The sequence below is a fragment of the Ruditapes philippinarum genome, unplaced genomic scaffold (assembly GCF_026571515.1).
Source record: "Ruditapes philippinarum isolate M1 unplaced genomic scaffold, ASM2657151v2 ctg1113_1_1_1_1, whole genome shotgun sequence".
NCBI lineage: Eukaryota > Metazoa > Mollusca > Bivalvia > Venerida > Veneridae > Ruditapes > Ruditapes philippinarum.
The window spans coordinates 137,526-159,395 of record NW_026852241.1 but is presented as its reverse complement, the minus strand read 5'-3'; the positions used below and the strand labels follow the sequence as shown (position 1 = coordinate 159,395).

At 32.2% G+C, this 21,870-nt stretch overlaps 1 protein-coding gene across 1 annotated transcript; it reads left to right on the top strand.

Annotated features, from left to right (window-relative positions):
- The first annotated feature begins 106 nt into the window (after positions 1-106).
- LOC132753807 (uncharacterized) lies at positions 107-21,673 on the top strand. The gene is made up of 11 exons (XM_060744341.1): positions 107-182; positions 3,422-3,528; positions 4,427-4,518; positions 5,265-5,428; positions 6,415-6,543; positions 8,271-8,433; positions 8,635-8,943; positions 9,369-9,568; positions 14,694-14,868; positions 15,862-16,089; positions 20,852-21,673. Exons 1-11 carry the CDS (start codon positions 156-158, stop codon positions 21,115-21,117), a joined length of 1,860 nt encoding a protein of 619 aa, XP_060600324.1. The 5' UTR covers positions 107-155; the 3' UTR covers positions 21,118-21,673.
- The last annotated feature ends 197 nt before the right edge of the window (positions 21,674-21,870 follow it).

The following is a 21,870-nucleotide window of genomic DNA, read 5'->3' as shown; positions in this document are numbered from 1 at the left end:
CACAAGCTAAAAAATTACTCATGTACTTCTCATAGAAGTTTATTTCCTTTTATAGGGATATTTGGTAAAATCTCAGATAGAAAACCGAATGATTTATTTCAGATATAGATTTTGAATGGTATTTCATTGACTGTAAGCGTTCACTTGAGGTAGTAATGATTGACATCAATTCTACAAATTTAGTGAGTACATTTAATATATATACTGAATATAGCCACTTCAATCTGTCTGAATTCCTGTTTTTTTCTGACAAGGCCAAAAACTGTTTGTTAGACGATCAACTTCCAAATTCATTATACCCCTTTTATCCACTGCAATCTGCCTGAATTCCTGTTTTTTCTGACAAGGCCAAAAACTGTTTGTTAGACGATCAACTTCCAAATTCATTATACCCCTTTTATTAAAGATGTATTGATGACTATTATATTGGACAAGTTCTTAAGTAAATGTGCCGAATTCTCCGTTACAAGTTTAATAACTTATTAAGATACATAGCTACCAATACATTTTTCAAGTATGTAGTAATAGATACCATTTAAACAGTTATACAAAACTTCATTAAAATGTGCAAAAATGGCATTAAACTAACTTAAATGCCGTAACAACAATAAAGAAAGCGACCAATGTCAAGCGGTTTATTCGACGTCAAAATATTTCGAAGCACTTTCCTCGACAATCAAAACGCTTTAAGTGGTGTTATCCAAAGATTTATGGAAAAAATGTCCCTGGAATATTTTACCGTCAGTTTCTTGTTAAATTTAATGGTAGCGGACATGAGTCATTTGTTATACTAAATGTATCTTCCCTTCCTAATAACTCCTGTTTTAGCTGTAGAAAATAGGAACAGTCCAGAGGGTAAATCGGGAATTAGGCAAGAAAAAGTAGGTGAAAATTACAAAGTCAATCCGTATCTGGGGAGTGTTTGAAGTATGTGCTTGGAAGGTGCCATGGTGTCAACCGATCCATTTTGATTGCTAGGAGAGTTCCAGTCCTTTCTGTTTATTTTTACAGAAGGGAGAATATATAGTCGCCGCCTTGTTAGTCTGTCCTTCCTTCCGTCCGTGCGTCTTTTCATCCGTCCGTCCCTCTGTGAGTCATACTCTTGTCCGGCGAATAACATAAAACACATTGAATATATATAATTTAAAGTGATTTGGTTCGTAATGGAATGTCTGCTACAAGTATTCAATGAATAATTACGTTGATATTATTTATTATCACACATAGCTAGAAACCGAGAAATAATTATACTGTGTTGTTTTTGTTGTTGTTGTTTTTTTGGCAAGTGTAAGATGCATGATTTACTATAATATATTCGTATATAGAAGATAATAAAATGTTCTAGAACAAAATATTATTACTCACCATGAATATTCATACCAAATCATTTAGAATTTTATCTATTTTCTTTTTCATTCAAGCAATTAATATAAAAATTATTCAAATGATACATATTTGAAATACTTGGAATTGTAAAATATGCAGTGCGTAGACCAATTCATTTTAAACATTGAGAGAAAATGCAGTGTTTAAGAAAAATAACTCTACCTTGCTTAACTCTTTAGTAATTTCCTTTGCTAATTATCATATCAACTAAAGAAACTTAAAAAACCGAAACATGTTTTGATAAACTGTGTTGGTAAATGTATCTTTTCATCAAATAGTATCTTACTTAAACTGGACATAGTTACAGAGACTAGTAATAGCAATTGCAGTATTAACAAAAAACAAAAGCATATTTTTAAATTTATCTCCCTTTATGATACATAACTATACCTACCCATTGAGTAACTAGAAAAGTATTGTAAGAATGTTATTAACACATCACATAGTGATAGAGACCAGGCTTGGAGGGGGTGAAAGTTGTCCAAGATCTTAATTGCCCCCTATGATATTTTAATAATTCTCTTAGTTATACTTAATAATGCTAGTTACACTTTTGGTTATAATTTAAAGCCTTTATTTATCGATCGATGTCTTTAAAGCGTGGTGGAAACCTACCTTGGATGGCCGTCTAACTAAAGACACATTGGTCAAGATCAAGGGCAATGTTGCTCAAGAACGTTTTGTACACCTTTGCCCAAACATCATTCGTTTAATTACTAATGCCATTCATATTTAGAAAGTAGATACTTTAGGAAGTCCGTCCTCTTTACTTTATGAAGTTATCCAACAGTGCGATACTAAGGTCAAGGTCCCTGATGCTAAACATATTTTTGATACGTTTGCATATTAAAAACAGCCTTTATTAATTGACTGGTGTCTTACTTATTCAGTAAGTAAATTTATTGACTGGTATCTGTAGTAATAAAGAGATCTAGTAAGCTGTCGTCTGCGTCATCGAGAGCTAACTACTCTCCTATGTTTATCATACTTTGGAAACTTAGGAGAAAGAAGTAAAACAGTTCAGTTATCTTCACGTGTTATTAATTTATCTTTAAAAGAAATAAAACGACATACGAGCATGTATCGAGTTTGTCTACATTAATTCTGTGAAAGGAAAAAACAGCGGTTAGTGACGAAAATATCACAAAATGTAAGCATGTGATCAGCGTTAATTCACTTCTTCAGCAGATCGTAAATTTTTTCTCACATGCAAACCAATTTTCTCCCTCTGGCTGAGCCTTTCTTTTTAACTACTGTTTATGGCAAACAAGTGCTGGCGATACATTACTTAATTTCTCTGTATGGCCGATTTCGTCAATAGAGATTCGCACAGAATTATGTAATTGTTCGCTGCGCAAATCACATTTTTTGTTAACTTGTGAATTAATTAAATGACGTCAGCAGACCAGACGACGCTCACGAGTTATTTAGCAAACACAGCATCAGATATAAAAATAAACCGCCGTTCGAGGTACATATATAAAGTGCGCGTGTTCTGTAAAATTACACATGCACGTTAATATTATGACATTGTTAAGAATTGTGTATCTTATCTTATGTTCAAGATAGTGAATGGTAAGATAATTAAATAGATTTAAGGACTTTTCTTCATATATATTGTGTGCAAACTGTGTGTTTTTCCTTATGTATAAAGACCATTTATGTGGTTTTGTTCTATAAAACCGTAAAACGTAGTTTTTAATAATGATAATAATAATAATATTAATAATAATAATAATTATAATAATAATAATAATATTGATAAAAATAATAATAATAAACAGCACTTTCATTTTAATATTTGGATTTGTACACTTGTTCTGACATCCGGTGAATTGGTAAATGATTATAGCAATGAAACAAGTTGTGTGCAGAAGGTTAAAGCAATAAAGGAAAGAAACAATGTTTTAAATAAATCAAAGATCAATGTTTGAAATGCATATAATCTTACTGAATTAAACATTTATAAGTCTGTTGATTGCATGATTTTTAAAGTCTGTTCCAATCAGATATGAAACAAGAATGTTTTCTTCAGGGAAATACCTATTTTAAGTGTTTCGTCAATGATGTGCCTGGGAATTTAGAAGATTCTTCAGTGTGTAACACAGAAACTACCACTCTTCCAGGAAAAGTATATCTAAGGTAATTCTGTCGCTATGATAAAGATGCCATTGTGTGATGCTTTTCCTTGTGAAATAAATCAAACTGTTCATAAAGTTGATGAAAGAAAACGGCAGATTTCCATACTGATGTGTCGTCATGTCATCAGAGGTACTAAAGATATGTTATCTATCAAAACAACAGCACCATCAACTGAAGCGACATCTCCATCTTTTTTAACAACTGCACCGTTTATCAAAACCACAGAACAATCTCACACGACATATAAAGCGATTGTAGCCTAGTAATGACCGCATGTAAATGTCAACAAATTGTGTATTGTTCGCAAATCTTTGAATAAGATTTCGTTAGGTCTCTAAAAATATTTTTAAAATACTCTTTTAACTATTTTGTTCTAACTTGACAAGGTGTATTGTTCGCATATCTTTGAATACATATGTGTGTGTGCGTGCGTGCGTGTGTGTGCGTTTTGATTTTTTTCTCACTTCCATTTATGTAACTATTCATATGAAACTATCAGGAATATATGTATTATAAAGTTTGACTTTGTGGGAAGGGCTGTTGCTAATGTTGTAATAACTTGTAGCCCAAGCCAATTGCACTATACTTATATGTACATTTGTTTTTTTTGTGTTATTCATATCTTACAAGTATAATATAGTTGCAATAAAATATTATTAAACTAAACTAAAAAGTATCTTTGAATAAGAGATCGTAAGGTCACTTTAAAATCTTTAAGATATGCTTCTTAACAATTTTGTATCAAATTGACCAGATGAAATATTTGCTTATCTTAAAAATGAGAGATCGTAAGATCTGTAAATATCTTTAAAATACACTTTTTAACTATATTGTTGAAACTTATTTTCGTAGAATACTGCTAACAAAATATATTGTCAATTGACCAATTAAATTGCAGAAGAACACGAGGTCGTTTTTTTACATTTGCAATGAAGGCAAACATAACAGGCGACGTGTCATTTCAGGTGTATGTACCGAATATAGAAGCACGTAAGTAAACTTCATAAAGCAAAAGAGAATAAACTCGGAAGAATAGTTTTTGCTAATGATAAACCAATTACAACTTCTTCAAATTCGATAGAGATAAGTATTATAACATGTAAACTAAAACATAGCAAAAATAAAATCCTTATTGATGCTGACCTTTTGAGATTATTATTAAAACTATTTTTCTAATAATTTTATTAGTTGACATATGGAAATGAATTTTTTTATTATAAGTTAGTTTAGTTTTACGAATATTAGTCTAGTTCGATTGTTTCTAGGCTATAACCGTATTGAAACAATCTGGAATACGTTCCTTGAACCAACCATAACTAAACAATGAGTGTTAAGTTTCTTGCTTACAAAAACGACGGCTTGCCACTTGCAATGTTGACCCATGTGGCCATTATTTCTTTCATTGTCAGTCTGGTGTGTTAATCACTCGGCAACGCTGACAGTGAGTTATTTGTGCACGTGTTTCAATTACTGGAAACCATGACACTTCCAAGCTTACTGTTTACTTCTAGTATAATATGGAACACTGGCGTTATTGTGAAATCTGAATCTTTCACGTGAATGTCACTTTGCAATCAATACTCCATTTTTAATGATCTTTCAGTAATTATACAGTACAAATCATTAATTTTACCGGTTGCAAACCCTTTTACGATATGTTTTGGGGATTTTTTTTGTTTGAATATGCCTTTGCTTGTGTAAGACTTGTAAGACATTTTCTTATGTTTTGTCTGTAGAAAATGGTGAGCCATGCTTTGAAAGTATTTTAATAGACGACAAACAGGGACCAAACACTCAGATCACTGTTTCTTCTGGAACCACAACACAAATATCTACAAATACAAACACTATTTTGACTGGTTGGATTCATGATGCTCTAGATCTGACACCTTGGATTTTGGTTTGTATAATTCATGTCAAGGAATATTCTCTCATATTAGCAAAAACGAAAATGCATTAAATTGAAAGAAATTCATTTCACACATGTATTTATTAACATGTTTTAACCTTTTCAAAGTGGAAGCATTGAGATATTATACTTCCTCCTGGCTTACTTGACTAGGAAAATGATCTATAGTCTTATCTCCATACATGTATTATTACATTCATATTAAATGTAATGATACACGATGATTATAATTTCGTCAATATGCCAGATAATTATGCTATATGAATAACAGTAATCCATATCTTCTTGGCAACTTGTTATCACTATTAAATAGTTATTCCTTTACTATTTACACCTTATTGTATTTGTGGAACTAGTCTTTCTGTAAAGTAAAAGGATAAAGAAATAGAGTTTAGTTATGCTAGCTTTTAACATGTAGGGCAAATATATGTATAAATGAATTGTTATAGATATGTTATCTAATGTAATATAATTAAAAACTAACACCCTTAATGATACTTTTCTTTCCGGTTTTGAAAAATAGAAGATTGAAATGCTGTTAATGCAAATATCGCAAATATCTCTATTTTGAAAAATTATGGTCTATAGTGGTTGCAAGCCAAATGAGCTGACTGAAGCGTGACGCGGATGACATTTAAAAAAAACGTCACAACTATTTAACCGTATATAAACATTTTAAACTAGTTCATCAAGTTTTTGTTTTCAAACGTTAGACAATAATAAGACATTGTTATGGTTGAAAGCACACGCACATAATTACAGGGAGTCGTTTCTTTTGGCAAAGTTGTCTAGAGTGTGTAAGTGAGAGGTAATGGGTTTGAACAATTAGTATTTCTCAGATGCACTTGCAACTTTCTTCTGCGATTAAAAAATGCTCGTATGAATATGTACGTTTTGTTCAGATACCTTATTTGTCAATTCAAAACAATTCAGATACAGATCAACAAGTTTAGTACAAATAATATTTTTCAATTTAGATCGATTTGATTGCTGCAACAAAAATAGAAGGAGTTGGTGTTTACGTTTCCCAAACATGTGACATGTGGACGACTTTCAATTTATATTTCGGCAACAATATGGATACATTACAGTTGTACAAGGATATGGTATACTCGTTTGTGTTAACATATAACAATAATCATATACATTCATTTTAAAGCAACATGCCCCCTTTATTATGCTTTCTCTCATTAAAAGAAACAAAATGTTTTTTAAAAGAAAAATATTGTCAATTTTACTAAATAAGAAAGGTACACATTGCAAACGACACTTAAAATCTACAAAAAAATACCAAAATTAGGTCAGAATATGCAAAAATAGCATTTATTGCGTCAACCACGCAGTTAAATTATGGTGATAAATACTGCTTAATCAGTAATAAATTGTATATAACTTGAATTGTAAATAGTTATGATTTTCTTAAAATCTTAGTACATTTTTGTCAAGGTTGTTTCTCTTGAAATATTTTAGAGGCATGCAGCTTTAATGTATAGTTTTAACTCATTGTTTATATTGAAGTCTTCCAGATAACTATAACGGTAGTGTTAATTGATTGATTGGTTGGTTGATTGATTTATTGTTTGATTGATTAATTGATTGATTGATTTATTAAATTATTTTCAAAAATCTAAATTTTGTTGCAAATGTTGTATGACGCCAAAACGTGTATTTCACCTGAAAAATCAAAAAATATGTCTGCTAGTTAACTGTGAAAAAGTTTAATAAAGGAACATAGAAACACGTTAATTTCTTGTCGGAAATGTCAACGTTACAATAGGAGTAATATCTTGTTAACTAGTATATAACTAAAGATAAACCTTTAAAAATGGGTCAAAGTCAGAAAAGGCTGGGTTGCATATGTATACCAAATATCATGAGGCCGTGATGTTACTTAAAGTTTCTATCATTGACCATTGTTGAAAATTTAACTTGGGTCGGTAAACCGGAAGTGGATGAACAACAGACCTGAAATCGAATATCGAATCCCACAATATGAGACCACATGTCAATGGTGTGAATCCCATATCAAGAGGCTGTGGTAAGGAGTTGCTGAGAAAACTGTTACGAAATGTCCTACCATTGACCATAAATGTCAAGAATTTAACTAAGTAGGCAAAAATGAAGTGGATGAACGACAGACCTGAAATCAAATCCCACGGTTTGGCATCACATGTTGATGCTGTATACCAAATATCAAAAGGCTGTGATAAGCAGTTGCTGAGAAAACTCCACCAACCGCCCGAAATTCACCATTCTATACCCCTGGTTTGCAATCGTGCAACCCGGCCGAAAATTGGCAACAACACAACGTATCGACAGAATTATGTAGAATGTAATGTTACGTCAGGAGTTTCACGTTTGCATTGTTAGATTATAATAGTAATGTTACTTTAATGCAAGCATCCATTGTTTTTTGTTTGGATATGACCTTTTTAATATTGATAGTTACTTTAAACTATTTCCCTCGAAAAACTGTTCCAGTAGGGTATCAAGTGTAAGTGATCAACATCTACAGTGACTTAATTCGGGTGAATGTAATAAATGTCAAAAACACTTCTGTATGAGTAAACGTGTACCAAAGTTCCTTATGTCATTGCAGTTTATACATTACAACATTACAACACCCTTTAACTTCATAGTAAGCTATATATAGTTTAAGAAATTATTATTGTAGTTTTGATGGTTTATCTTATTGTTTTTAAACTTAACAAATCAGCTATTTTACATTATTTAAACCAAACCAATCGTCCAAAACGATGTTGATATATCAATCGAACTCTAAGAATGAAAAAAGAAATGTGTAATCATGTGTACTTGTGATTCATTATTTCAGGAATTTGAAATATTTCCACCAGAAAACTGGTGGAATATAGATCAAGTGTTCATTCTTCCGAGACCAATCAATGGGAGATACGCAAAATTCAAACATTCACTTGTAAAGCCAACAGGCCAATCCAGATGTCTTAATTTCAAATTGTTCGGCTGTAAAATGACACGTAAGTTGACAATTAAGGCCGTTATATTTTAGTTTGTTTCATGGTAACCATTGGTGGATTGTAATGAAATATCGAATAAAGAAATAATGTAGGTGTACCAATCTGAAACATATTTATATACCTTTGAAATTTCCGAGTTTAATCGTGCCACTTTTCTTAATTTACTCATATATGATATATATTACATCTCTCATTTAATAGGTATAATTGACATCAACAGCGACAAATCATCTGAAATGCTGCCTCTTGAACATGAATTGCAGTCTGGAGTTTCCACTTTCTTAAAAACAAATCGTACGAGATGTATCGAACTCTGCAGTTCTCAGAACAGTTGTAGTGTTGCTAGTTTTAATAGTTCGTATGACAAACTAAATGGATCGGATAACGAACATCACGAACCACCGGAACAAATCGGAAATTGTTATCACTACTTGTATAGTCCGCTTGGATTATGGAAAATTAAGACTATAACCGATGATGTGCATTGGTTTGCCAAAATACGAAACATTGGTATGTTAACATTTCTTAATATATTCTTTTGCTGGTGAGCTATATAATTAAGAGGCTTAACTGCAGACTATAAGTGTTAAGTGAATTAGCATGTAGTTACAGTGTTATAATAATCTAACCTGAATTAATAACTATGGGTTAAAAAGTTTGCAATGTAAGAATTTTACTCAAGTCGCATTCAAATTTTACTCTCATTTTCATTGCTTGATCCGGCTTCTTTCAAGAATAAGTTATAAAGAAAAATACAAAAGCTAATATCCTCAATTAAATGTAATACATCGGGCCTGTACGCTGTTGCTAGACTTGTCTAAAGTTTGTCTTTATTATGCAATAAAATTTATGACAAATCATATCAATAAGGCATATTTGCATGAGGCTCCATATAAGCTTTAATTCCGATAATGTTTTCTTTCTATTTTAAACAGTACATATGATGTCGTTCCCGAGGGCTAAACGCAAAAATGGATTGTTTTTTGGTCACGTACAATACGTAGACACAGACTCCATTATAACGTCATTGAGTTACCCTTTCAGGACAATTTTGGAGAGTGATCTACAGTGGATTGTAAACTTCGAACCACATCAATTTGCCAAATTGGTTTTCACAAACGTCTTTTTATCAGAGGTATAGTCTGATTTTATTGACCTGTCAATTATGAATACATTAGAGGACTCATTTAAATATTCGATCCCACTTCGGTTTTGTCCGTGTAGTTTACGAGAATTAATGTAGAGTATATTAGTCATGGGTTGAAAGTCACACAAGCTTAATGTGAAGGTTTTCGTTACATGTAATTCACAGAAGTACAGTCGGTTAAGAGAATGCCTGATAATTGAGAGGTCTGTGGTTCGATCCTTACTGTTGCCATTGTTTAAGTACTCTTTCTTTATTTTTGTAGTATTTTTTAATGGAACAGATTTGTAGGTGTGTTTTACGGCATTAAAAAGACATTTATTGATTTTAATCCGTTTTAATGTTATTTAAAAAGAGTTAAGACATAACAAAATTAAGTAAAACATAATACATTTGTAAAACAAAACGAACAACATAAAATAATCATATATAGCTACAATAATGTTGAAAAAAAAAACATGGACCAACGCGGTCTGAAACTTAAAACACGTGTTGCACTTAGATTATAAACTTGTGCTTTACCATATTGCGCTATAACGCTGAGTACACTTAGTTTAGAGATACAAATTAAATTAAATTCCATCGTACAGCAAACATCTCACAATATACATTTATTATATGAAATAAGATGTTTTCTATGATGTGGAAAGCCCTTATCATTTAATAACAAGCATAAAGTTTTTTTTTATTTATAAACAAGATCTTTTTTTGACTTTGTAAATAATGAATAATTGCAGGTATTTTGTACGGATAATTAGATACGAATAAATTAGTGTTGTTCAACGTATTTTCAAAGTGTTCTGAGTGTTTCCGAATGTGTCGTCCGTAAATTTTGTTAATCTCTAATTAGTTATTGCTTTTACGTTTTTTAAACGTGATTGTTTATCAAAATGGATATTGAAAAGTAAGGTTTTTGTTAATGATCGTTACTTGAGTTCTTTTCATAGATTATGATATTCATTTATTGATTTTCTGCATCATACTTCTACCGAAGGCGTAATAAGGACAGAAGACTGTTGCGTTCTCCAGGAGCAGTCTGACCTGTTCAGTCTGAACTGTTGCGTCTTCCAGCATGGCGCTTTTTATTAAATGCCTTTTAACAAGCGTCCTGATATCTAATTATGACTCAAATATAAAACTGTTCCAAGATTGACAAAATGTCGGCGCCAACTTACTAATAAATTTTCTCAATTATGTAAGTCTAGGACATACGTTTGTTATTGATTTTAACCTGATTTCAATCCAACTTATAAAAATAAGAGCTATACAGCCCTCGCGGGGCAGCATCCCGGCTTTCCGCATACAATCACTATAACTAAAACCTAAAATGTAATGTACGAAATACATACTTATACTATTTCGTTTAAAATTCAATGATTTCAATATTTTTGTAGTATGCAACTGAAAATCTTAAAACAAATTGATTTTTTTATTTATTTTGTTTATTTGGAACTGGAAATAACTCATTTTTAACATTTAATGAATTGACGTTTAAGACGAAAAGCTAGGAATATAGTTATAAAAGATTGGCTAAGATAGTTTATCCTAGTCTGCTTCAGACTACTGTAGTAATAAAGCTTGATAAATGTCTGATTATTCTAGATGATCAGACGATTCTGAGTATGATACTTTACTGGTTTAGTTACATTGGACAAATCAGAATGGAATTATTTATTTTTAATAGAAAATAAGAAAATACTTTATTATATACTTATAAATGAAATATTGAGAAATATTGATGAAATAAAATGCGTTTTTTCATTTTCCGTATTTTCACTGTAAAAATTTATTTTTCACTGCAGTGAAACATATTTTCCGTATTTTCACTGGTGTCTTGCCGGACTACTTTCTTTTAAATTCTGCCAGTACACAAAATTTAAGGGAAATTTCTCAAATTTTATCGCAAAAAAGAGAAAAATGTATATAATAAACAGAAAATTCAAGTTTTTTTCTATAAATACATGATTTATTTTCATCTTGTGGCATGAAAATTACCATATTTCACTCGTGGCTACCGCCACTCATGAAATATTTATTTTCATACCACTCGATGAAAATAAATCATGTATTTATAGAAAAAACTTGAATATCCTCTATTTATTCCCCATTCATGCTTCTAATCGTTAGGATAGAATTTTATCATTAAAGAAATTAATGCTAATTGTTCCGCGTACGGCCTTTGTTTTTAACAGTTTGTGTGCAACTGCATTATTGGAGATTGAATTAGGTCACCTCGAATGGGGAGATACATATCAATATGTTGAAACAGCAATTTTATCTAGTCATGTAAGTCATGTAAACCAAAAAAATAAATGTAAGGAAAATTGCAGATCAGATACTGAAGAAAGAATTTGGTTAATATCTTGTCAATTTTTAAGAAATACATATCAGGAGAAATCCCCTCAAATTAATGATGTTAAGGACATTGCTAGATTATCACTGCAAATCTTTGCAACATGTTGGATTAAAGACAAGGTTAAATTAGATTATCCAGTGTTCAAGTCCGTGTCCGCATTACTCAATTGACTAATGATAGCAGGAAATGTGAAAATTAATGCAAATACCGTGGACATATTTCTTTAAAGAATAAATATCAGTATGTTAATACTATTGATAATGTTTTTGTTGACATTTAGTTGAATGTAACATTTGTATCGTCACAAAAATATAATGTCTATTTTTGATAAAGTTCCATTTATGACACGATGTGTCAATTCTGTCTTCTGTTCCATTGATGAAAGAAGGACTTTTCTAGAACTGAGTATGCCCGAATGTCACGCTGTGAATGGTTTCAATTGTTAACGATTTTCAATTGTTTTTAATTTAGCTCTTCCTCGAATTGATGATTTTGTTCACTTAGTAAAGTCCAAAGATCCAGGTTGTCTGGTCTGTTATGTAAAAGGGATTTACGCAAAGCTTATTGGCAAATCATTATTTGTTCTAGAAAATATGATATGTATCATTTTGTTGGAAAAACACTTATTATTTGATACTGTAGGTCATCCTCATATTATGTCAAAGAGTTAAAATGCAATACTTTATTATGTTTAACATTGGTGTTTTTATACGTAATTATCTCGATGATTTAGCGGGGGCTGAAATAAACCTGATTGCTCATTTTGCAAAATTAAAATTGTGTAATAGTTCAACATATGCTGAAAATAAATAGTAGAAAATATCTTAAACTAAATGAGAATTATTTATATCAGTATGTATGTATTCTAATTTCTGTATTTTTCTGTTATTTACCTGCATATCTATAGATAATTCCATTATACTCTTAATTTCGTTCATGTAATTTGCAAATATTTAAGTTGCGTTAGAACTTCAAATAAGGTATTGTGATTGATTTATATGAATTGAATAATTTTTTCAAATTTCAATCTTCGTGGAATTTTCAAAATGAAAGGTTTTAACACACTTTACCTTATAAATCATTTTATACTTTCCAAAATTAATTTGGCCTTAAAAACACAGGAAACGATTGTTATGATGTGTGGTCTTATATTTAATTTCTACAAGCACGCAATTCCTACTTCACTTAAAGATTTATGTGTAAAATAGTAGCCAAAATGTTTTTGGATTTGGAATACCAAAATTACAGCATCCCAAAGGAATAATAATTAAGAATTACTTAAGGTCAATTGGATCTTATATTGGCTTTTATCATATCACATGTTGGTAATTATGATGTTACTGGTCCTAGTTTAGAGGATGACATTATCGCAACTGATAATGATTTAATTTTCAATGATCGTCATTAATCTTCTGCTAGCATAATTTTGTCTGCTATAATTCCTTGTCTTTTAGATATTGGTACAACTGTCAACAGGGTTAAAAGAAATTAAACAATAAGCTGGTATCATTATGAATTTCTAGAATTATTTCTGTTATTACAAAAAGTATTTTCTTAGATTTTGCTCTCCCAATCATGAGTATTAAGCCACACAAGATGGTGGTTTACATCTTGATTTTGAAGATACTGGGCGCTTAAAGTATTTTACTATAAAAACTTTTGCACACTTAAAGTAATAAGTGTTTGTTGAGAGATGCATTTTGCCTAAAAGTTTAGTCTTTGAAGAAGTAAAACTCATTTAAATTAATATCTCTAAGTTGCATGCGAGTTGAAATCTTTTTTATAATAATTATCAAATTCTCGTGTTTCTTTTGAATTTTGATGACGTCTGTTTGTCTTTGCTTGGAACACTTGGTTTCTCTGGAAAAAGTGATCTCGAATGACCGTTTTGTTGTTGCGAATGTTATAAGGAAGCCTCTAAGTGGGGTTGTTCTTTTGTATTTATTATAATAATGAATGAAGTTGACCTTAATAACTCTCTTTCATTAGTCGATTTTAGTTAATGGTTTACGTAGGCCACGTACAACTTTCTATTTTTGCTTATATCTTTGGCGGTAAATATTTTCGTCTTTTTCTTCACTAAATATTTAAGTCAATTCTTTATTTGGTTGACACAATTAATCAAATTTATTGATTTTTTTTTACAAATTTGCGCATATTTTGATGATAAAAGTTTTGTTTATGGACAGGTGTGTTCATCAGTAGTCATGGTACTCAATCCGACAGGAGTTTTCGTAAATTTATCATAACGAAATATCTAAAGTCTACAATTTCTTTATGTTAGTATAAATAAGTAGAAACGATAATATTGAAGAAAGGGAAAAAATTGCCTCGGATATGAAAGAGACTTAGCTACTAACTGTTAAAAATGATTAATTCGGAAATGAAGAGCAAGAATCTGTACAGACGGAAAAGCACGTGTCTATATTAAGCTGATACTTGCGAACTCTTATTTACTTAAATAATATTTCTGATAATTTAAACTAAAGTTTTTCTTTTGCTTTCTTTCAAATAGAAACTTAAAATTTATTTAATTTATTTCGTTCTTTTTTCAAATTTGTTAAGCCTATTTCTAATAAAACTTTTATTCGTTATCATTGTTTACCATGATTACCTTTAAAATTAAAACATTTACTCGTCCTTGCTCTTTTCTCGCCAGAAACGTTTTCAATATCTGAATATGTTCCTAAGTTCTTTTATGTAATTATAGTTGAATACATGTACTAACTTTGTTTTTTATAATATTGCATATTCGAGCAGTGTGCACTCGTTGTTAAAACATCGCAAATGGATAACAATGAATTTATCATTGATGAGAATTTCAACAACGAAGTATTTGTAATAGAAACAAACACAGGTTTGTTGTTTATAACAACTTCTCTAACAAGAGTATGGCCACCAGCAATCAAATTCCGGGCAATCATAACTGCTGAAGGTATACATTATTTTTATTGTATATAACATTAAATATTTCAATTCGATTATGATTGAAATTCAACATAACATCCTTGCAGTTTTTATCTTATAACACTTCTTGAAATGTTTATTCTTCAAGGTTTATAACTAAAAATATATAGGTACAAATGAGCAAGTAATTTGGAAAATTTACTCAAAACAAGAGGCGATGGAAAATGGACTATAATATTGTTTTCTTCTAACACATAATACAGTTTGTAAGGCAAGCGTAATCATTAATATTTAATATAGCACCTCAAGCTCCAAAAGTTAAAACATACTATTTTTCACGTGTGTTTCTCAAGCATAAAATAAAGTTGTCCAACGAAATCCGTAACGTTTTCAAGGAACGTCATGACAGTAATCAATAAAACAGACTTCGTTGGAAAAATGTGTGAATGAAAATCCAGTTTAAAGTATGGTAAATGACTTTAAAAGCAAAGGTTTAAAGTGAGGAAACAGTAAATGAATGGGTAACTTTTGAACACATTTTGAAAGTTATAGAGCAGTGAAACGGATAGTGTTGAGAGAATATTACTGAAACACATGCATTTCATTTTATGTTTATTGTCATTTTATTAGTTTCTCTGGAACAATTTGACAAACTCCTTTGTATGAACTTAATAATGCATGTTTTCAGTTTACAATGAAATTCATATCTAATGAAAATTAAGTGTTTTTAAAATATTGTTTACACAATTTACGAAAAGGTAAAGAAACCTTGCAAATGTCACATGCTTACACATTTTTATTGTGTTTTGACCTTTCTATTTATTTGTCACCTTTTTCAAATTTAAGTATAGATAAACTTCCGTACAGTAAACTTATTGCGCTCAAGATTCAAGTCTTACTAATTCGTATTTTGTTCTAATTTAACATTTAATTATTAACAGTTAATTTTGCGAGTGTAATAGTGTGTAATTGTTGTAATATATTGTCATAAAAAATAAATGGCATTAATATTTTCTTCAAGAAACCGCAGCCTGTCTTTCAATCGATTCACTTAGTCATTCAAAAAGAACTAAACAACGACATGAAATTTGCACTGAGCCAACAATGATCCTTACAACTCTTTCGGCTTTAAATCTCTGTCGAGATTGTGAAGAAAAGTTCACAATTCAAGCCGGGAAACATCAAAGCATTGATATTACCTTCATATATTGGGACTCAACGCGGGACTGTGTGTCCGAATTATATTCCGGTAAGTATATTCAAATTCTTCCAACTTCAGATATATTTTTATTTTATAGCTTATATAGTGCTATTTTTACGGATTATTTGTGTAATATAATGTAAGGTTATGGTACTGTTTACTGAATTGATGACCACCTGAAAATCATACATGCTGGTTATTTATTTAACATATTACAATGAAATGAGCGAATACGTCTTGTTATACAATTTTAATAAAAATGTTAGTTACTTGGTTACGAGCCTTCTAGATGATAGAGAAGAAACAATGTAGCGGAGAGAGACTGAAGAACAAAACTGGTAACCAATAAATTTCAACAAGGCGAAAAATAAACCTTTTTGTCCTGCCCTGCCCGAATCATGACTGTGAAACCAATATTTAGGAAATAATGTTGGTCTACGCTTGTAACACGAATGAGACCTTGTCATGTAATTGAAATGAAACAAATGATACGAATATGTGTGTTTGTGTGTGGGTGTGCGTGTGTTTGTGTGTGTGTGTGTGCGCGCGTGTGTGTGTGTGTGTTGTTTCCTTTCATACTTTAATCCTATTCATTTCCTTCTTTCAAGACGGTTCAAATGAGGTCATTCAATGAGTTAATGAAAATCCTTTATCATGTTCTAGTCTAATTTATCCTTCTATTTCTTTTGTAAAAAGTTACGCTACTAAAAGGAAATATTTTAACTTAGCCTATACAAGTGACAAAGGTAATCCTTCTGCCTCTGATCTAAGCCTGAGTCTTGACATAACACTATGTCTCCAAAATTGAAGCGTAGTGGCAAAATCGTCTGCCATATATTTCGGCACTACGACACTCTATAGTTCGTTTGGATGTTGCGTCACAATGATGTCTGACGGAGCACTAAGTGACAATTTGACAAATCTCTCAAGTCATTTGCATCTTGAAGTTTGTAATATGAAAGTTATCTTTACTGGGCAAAAACAGAATTAAGACAATGTACAAGTAATGATCAATCGATAGCTGAACATTATAGTTACGGTTTTTTTCTGATTTTTGTTGGAAGACAATTTCAATCATGTTCTTTCTTTAACACCACTCGCGTATGTTGCAATAGTTCCACTTTCTTAGTGTCTCTCGAAAAACCGTATAACATCAAACTGTATGAAGCTTTTTTTTGTGAAAAGTGTATGGCTTTAGCACGGATTAAGATATAAGAAATAAAGAAGGATATTGAAATTTTACCAAATGTATCATCGACTTCCATGCTGGCACGACATTTTGCAGAACACAAAAAGGACATTGAAACTTTGATAAAACGACTGCTGACAACATTTAACAGGACATTCAATAGAACATTTTAGAAATTACCGAATGTTGTGCTAGCAGGGGATTCGGTAAAATTTCAATTTTCTCCTGCATGTCCAGCCGAAGATCCTGTCTGCAGAATATTGCTAACATTTCGATGTCCTCCAGATAGTCTTGCCGAATTTAACAGAATTTCGGTCAAACTCCTCTGTCCTGCTGAATTTCCTGCTAAATGTCGCGCCAGCATGGAATTCGGTGGGATTTAATTTTCTACCTTCAATTGTGTTTCCGTCTCCATACCCCATTTAATTGTGTATTTGTTTCAAGATTACCTTGAATTATGTCTATATCTCCTGATCATTTTAAATTGTGTCACCGTCTCCATATTAATTTTAATTGTGTTTCCGTCAACAGACCATCTGGAATTGTGTTTTCGTTTCCAATCTACCTTCAATTGTGTTTCCGTCTACTGGCCACCTTTTATTGTATTGTTTATCCGTCTCCAAGCCAACTTCAATTGTGTTTTGGTTTCCAGACGACATAGAAATGGCTATCTGTCCCCTGACCACCTTCAAATGTGTTTCCGTTTCCATACCTACTTTTTATTGTGTCTTTGTGTCCAGACCGCCTTCCGTTGTGTTTTCGTTTCCAGACCATCTTCATATCTTATCATCTCCAAACACCATGAATTGTCTTTCGTCTTCCGACAACCTCCGATAGTGTTTCTGTTTTCATACCACTTTCAATCGAGTTTCCGTCTCTGGACCAACTTCAATTGTGTTTCCGTCTTCAGATCACCTTAAATTGGCCTGAATATGTCCAATAGCGATTCCATTTCTTTACCACTTTCAATTGTGTTTCGTTACCAGACGCCTTCAGCTGTGACTGGTTACCCCGTACTTCACTTCAGTGTTGTTATATTTTTCTGGTCCTTCCGGATCATTGATGCCAGCACTATTGAATGTTGAGAATTGAGTACCGTTCAAGCCGGTGCTAGGGGGTGTAAGGGATGTTGCACTTCTTCATTATCCTTCATGTACAGACTCAATCAAACCGATCTGCAATTCTTATGTAATTATGTTGTAATTAATGCTTCCGAGGAATCACTTTGTTTACAGATTATTTTTGGTTTCAACACCACCTTCAGTCGTGACTCCGTCTACTGACAACCTTCAATTGTGCTTTTGTTTCCAGACCACGTTCAGTTGTATTTCCGTCTCCAGACCAACTGCCATTGTTTTATCCGTCTCCGACCACCTTCAATTGTTTTCTTGTCTACAGACCATCATGAATTGTGTTTCCGTTTCCAGACGACCGTGAACAGTGTGTTTTTGTCTCTTGATCATCTCAATTAGAGTTTTCGTTTCCAGAAAACCTTTAATACTGTTTGCGTCTTCAGTCCACCTTAAATTGTGACTCCGTCTCATGACCACCTCCAATATCAATTTCAATTGTGTTTCCGTCGCAAGACCCCTTTAAACATGTCTCTGTTTCAATATTACCTTCAATTGTATGTCCGTCTACTGACAATGTTCAATTGTGCTTCCGTTTCCAGACCATTTTCGATTGTACTTCTGTTTCCAGACTATCTTCAATTGTGTTTCCGTCTCCAAACGACATGAATTGTGTCTCCGTTCATTGACCATGTTCAACTGTTTTTCTGTTTATCGAACATTTTGAATTTTGTTTCCTTTCAATTGTGTGTCCGTCTCCAGACGACCTTAGACAGTGAGTTTCAGTCTCCTTAACATCTCAATAAGTGCTTCCGTTTCCAAACCATCTTCAATATTGTTTGTGTCTCAAGGCTAAATATAATTCTGTAACCGTCAGTCTCCAAATTATTTTCAATTTATCTACGTCTCTAGACCACTTTGATTAGTGTCTACGTCACCTGACTATCTCAATTAGTGTTTCCGTTTCTAGATCACCTTCAATAGGGTTTTCATCTCCAAACCACTTAATTTTTTTCTCCATTCCATGACCACTTTTAATTTCGTCTCTGTTTACTGACCATCTTCAGTTGTGATAACAACTCCAGACCATCTTCAATTGTGCTTCCGTTTCCAGACCAACTTCAATTATGTTTCCATCTCCAGACGACTTTGAATTGTCTCTCCATCCCCTGACAAATTTCAGTTTCCGTTTTCGTCACCAGTCAGGCTTCAATTGTTTTTCCGTTCTAGACCATCTTTAATTGTTTCTCCGTCTCAAGACTACCCTGTGTTTCCATTTCCGGACTTGAATTGTGTCTTCGTTTCCAGACCACTTTCAATTGGTAATCCGTTTATTATTTTTATAGATCACATTCAATTGTTTTATATATCCAGACCACCTAGAATTGATTTTCCTTCTACGGGCCACCTTCAATTGTATTTCCGTCTCAATACCATATTCAAGTATAATTCCGTTTCAAGACTACCTTCAAATACGTTTCAATCTCCTGACCATCTTCAATTCTGTTTCCGTCTCCTGACCACCTTCAATTGCGTTTCCATCTCCAGACCACTTTCAATTGTCACTCCGTCCCCTTACCACCTTGAATTGTGTCCCCGTTTCCATACCACCATGAATTGTGTCACCGTGTCCTGACCACCTTTAGATGTGATTAAGTCACCAGACCACCTTGAATTGTGTCTCCGTCTGCAGACCACTTTCAATTGTGTTTCCGTCCCAAGACCAGACCACCATCAATTCTGTTTACGTCTCCTGACCATTATCATTTGTGTCCACTCGTCCCCTGATCACCTTCAATTGTGTTCCCGTCTCCAAAACACCTTGAATTGTGTCTTCGTCTACAAACTACCTTCTATTGCGTTTCCATCTCTAGACAACCATCATTTGTGTTTCCGTTTCCAGACAACCAATTATGTTTTCGTCTCCAAAATACCCTGAATTGTATTTTTAAAATCATTATTAACTAGATCGCCTTAAGTTGTGTCTCCATCTCCAGACCACCTTTAATAGTGAGTTCGTCTTCTGACAACCTTCATTGTTGTTCCTCTTCAAGACCAACTTGAATTGTGTCTTCCTCATAAGACCTACTTTAATTGTGTTTCCGTTTCCAGACCACCTTTTATTGTGTTTCGGTCTCGAGACAACTTTAATTTGTGTCTCCGTCTCATGACCAACTTCAATTTGTCTCTGTCCTGAGACCACCTTCAGTTGTGATTACATATAATCATCTTAGCATGTTCCTTCTCAAGGATATTGATAGAAAATCATACTTATTACACTTTAACGACTGTGTTCTGTGTTCATTGATATTGGAATCTAAGACAAATGAGGTAACCCTTTTAAACACAGAAAACAGAGTAAACACTACTTTATGTCACAATGCTGAAAAAAGAAGATTTTTCAATAAAGCCAGCGCTAACCGTATTTTTATTTGAATACTTGCACAATAGTTTTGCCATTTAGAGCACTAGTCATTCTTTTTAAATATTGTGAAAATTTCTGAGTATTCTGTCCCGTGTTACAATTTCATGTTTTAGTACTTTCTTACAGATGACGTTATATTAACATCAGAAGTCGTCATCAAGGATGGTGATGATGTGGTAGAAACATATTGTTTTCAACCAGAGAAATACAAATCAAAAGGGTCTATGATTCATATTCAGATTCTGGATACACCTCTGCCGAATAGGGTAATTAAAGGATTTAGGTTACAGTATAAAATATCAAAGCATTCTCTTCAAAGATATACTACTACACATACTACTAAGTATGATAGAAAGTCAGGTATGTTAGTTAAATCAAATATGCTTAAATAAAGAGAGTATCGTTTAATCTATACAACAACATGGTTAATTATCACTTCTTACATTTTTGATGACAGATATGTTCAAAGGGAAATATTTGATTTGAACGAACTTCATTATTTACGTAGTTCAAAGCAAAGTTAAAATTTAAAAAGTGATCAAATGATTTAAACTTTTATTTAAAACTCTACCTCAATTATTGTTCTAATAGTAAACTTTTTTCATATTTCTTTGAACTTTTTTCATATTTCTTTAAAAAAATCATTCATCAGTGTCGTTTGTATAACAGTGATGAAAAACTTTTTTTGGTATTGCATATCAGTTCTAAAAAACAATAAATTATGTTTAATTGAACATGTTTTTTCCCAAACTTAAGCTTGTTCATGGTTTTTCCGAAAATGCTACACGGTATTCTTTGAAAAGGTATCCTGGGATATTGCAAACACTAAATGCCGTAATGACAATGAACATCTTGTGACTATTGCATCAAAAAAAGAAATGAATTACGTCCAATACTTACTTCGAAGTTTGTTGTATATGCAAGAAGAAGACGATGATAAACGAACACTTAATGGAGCACACATTGGTAACTTCTTCACTTAAACGTGCAGTTATGCGCATATTTATGTATTTGTTTTCCTTTCAACACTTACATGTGTGTGTGCGTGTGTGTGTGTGTGTGCGTGTTCGCGTGTTAGTTGGTGTGTGTGATATCCTTTTAAAAATTATTTTAAATATCTATTATTTTATACAAATTTTGCAATG

What these genes read in the sequence shown, in the direction of transcription:
- LOC132753807 (XM_060744341.1), top strand. Translation starts at nt 156, where the DNA reads ATGATTGACATCAATTCTACAAATTTA. An exon ending in TGTACCGAATATAGAAGCAC is followed by an intron (nt 4,519 to 5,264) that starts GTAAGTAAACTT and finishes TTTTGTCTGTAG; the next exon opens with AAAATGGTGAGCCATGCTTT. An exon ending in ATCTGACACCTTGGATTTTG is followed by an intron (nt 5,429 to 6,414) that starts GTTTGTATAATT and finishes TTTTCAATTTAG; the next exon opens with ATCGATTTGATTGCTGCAAC.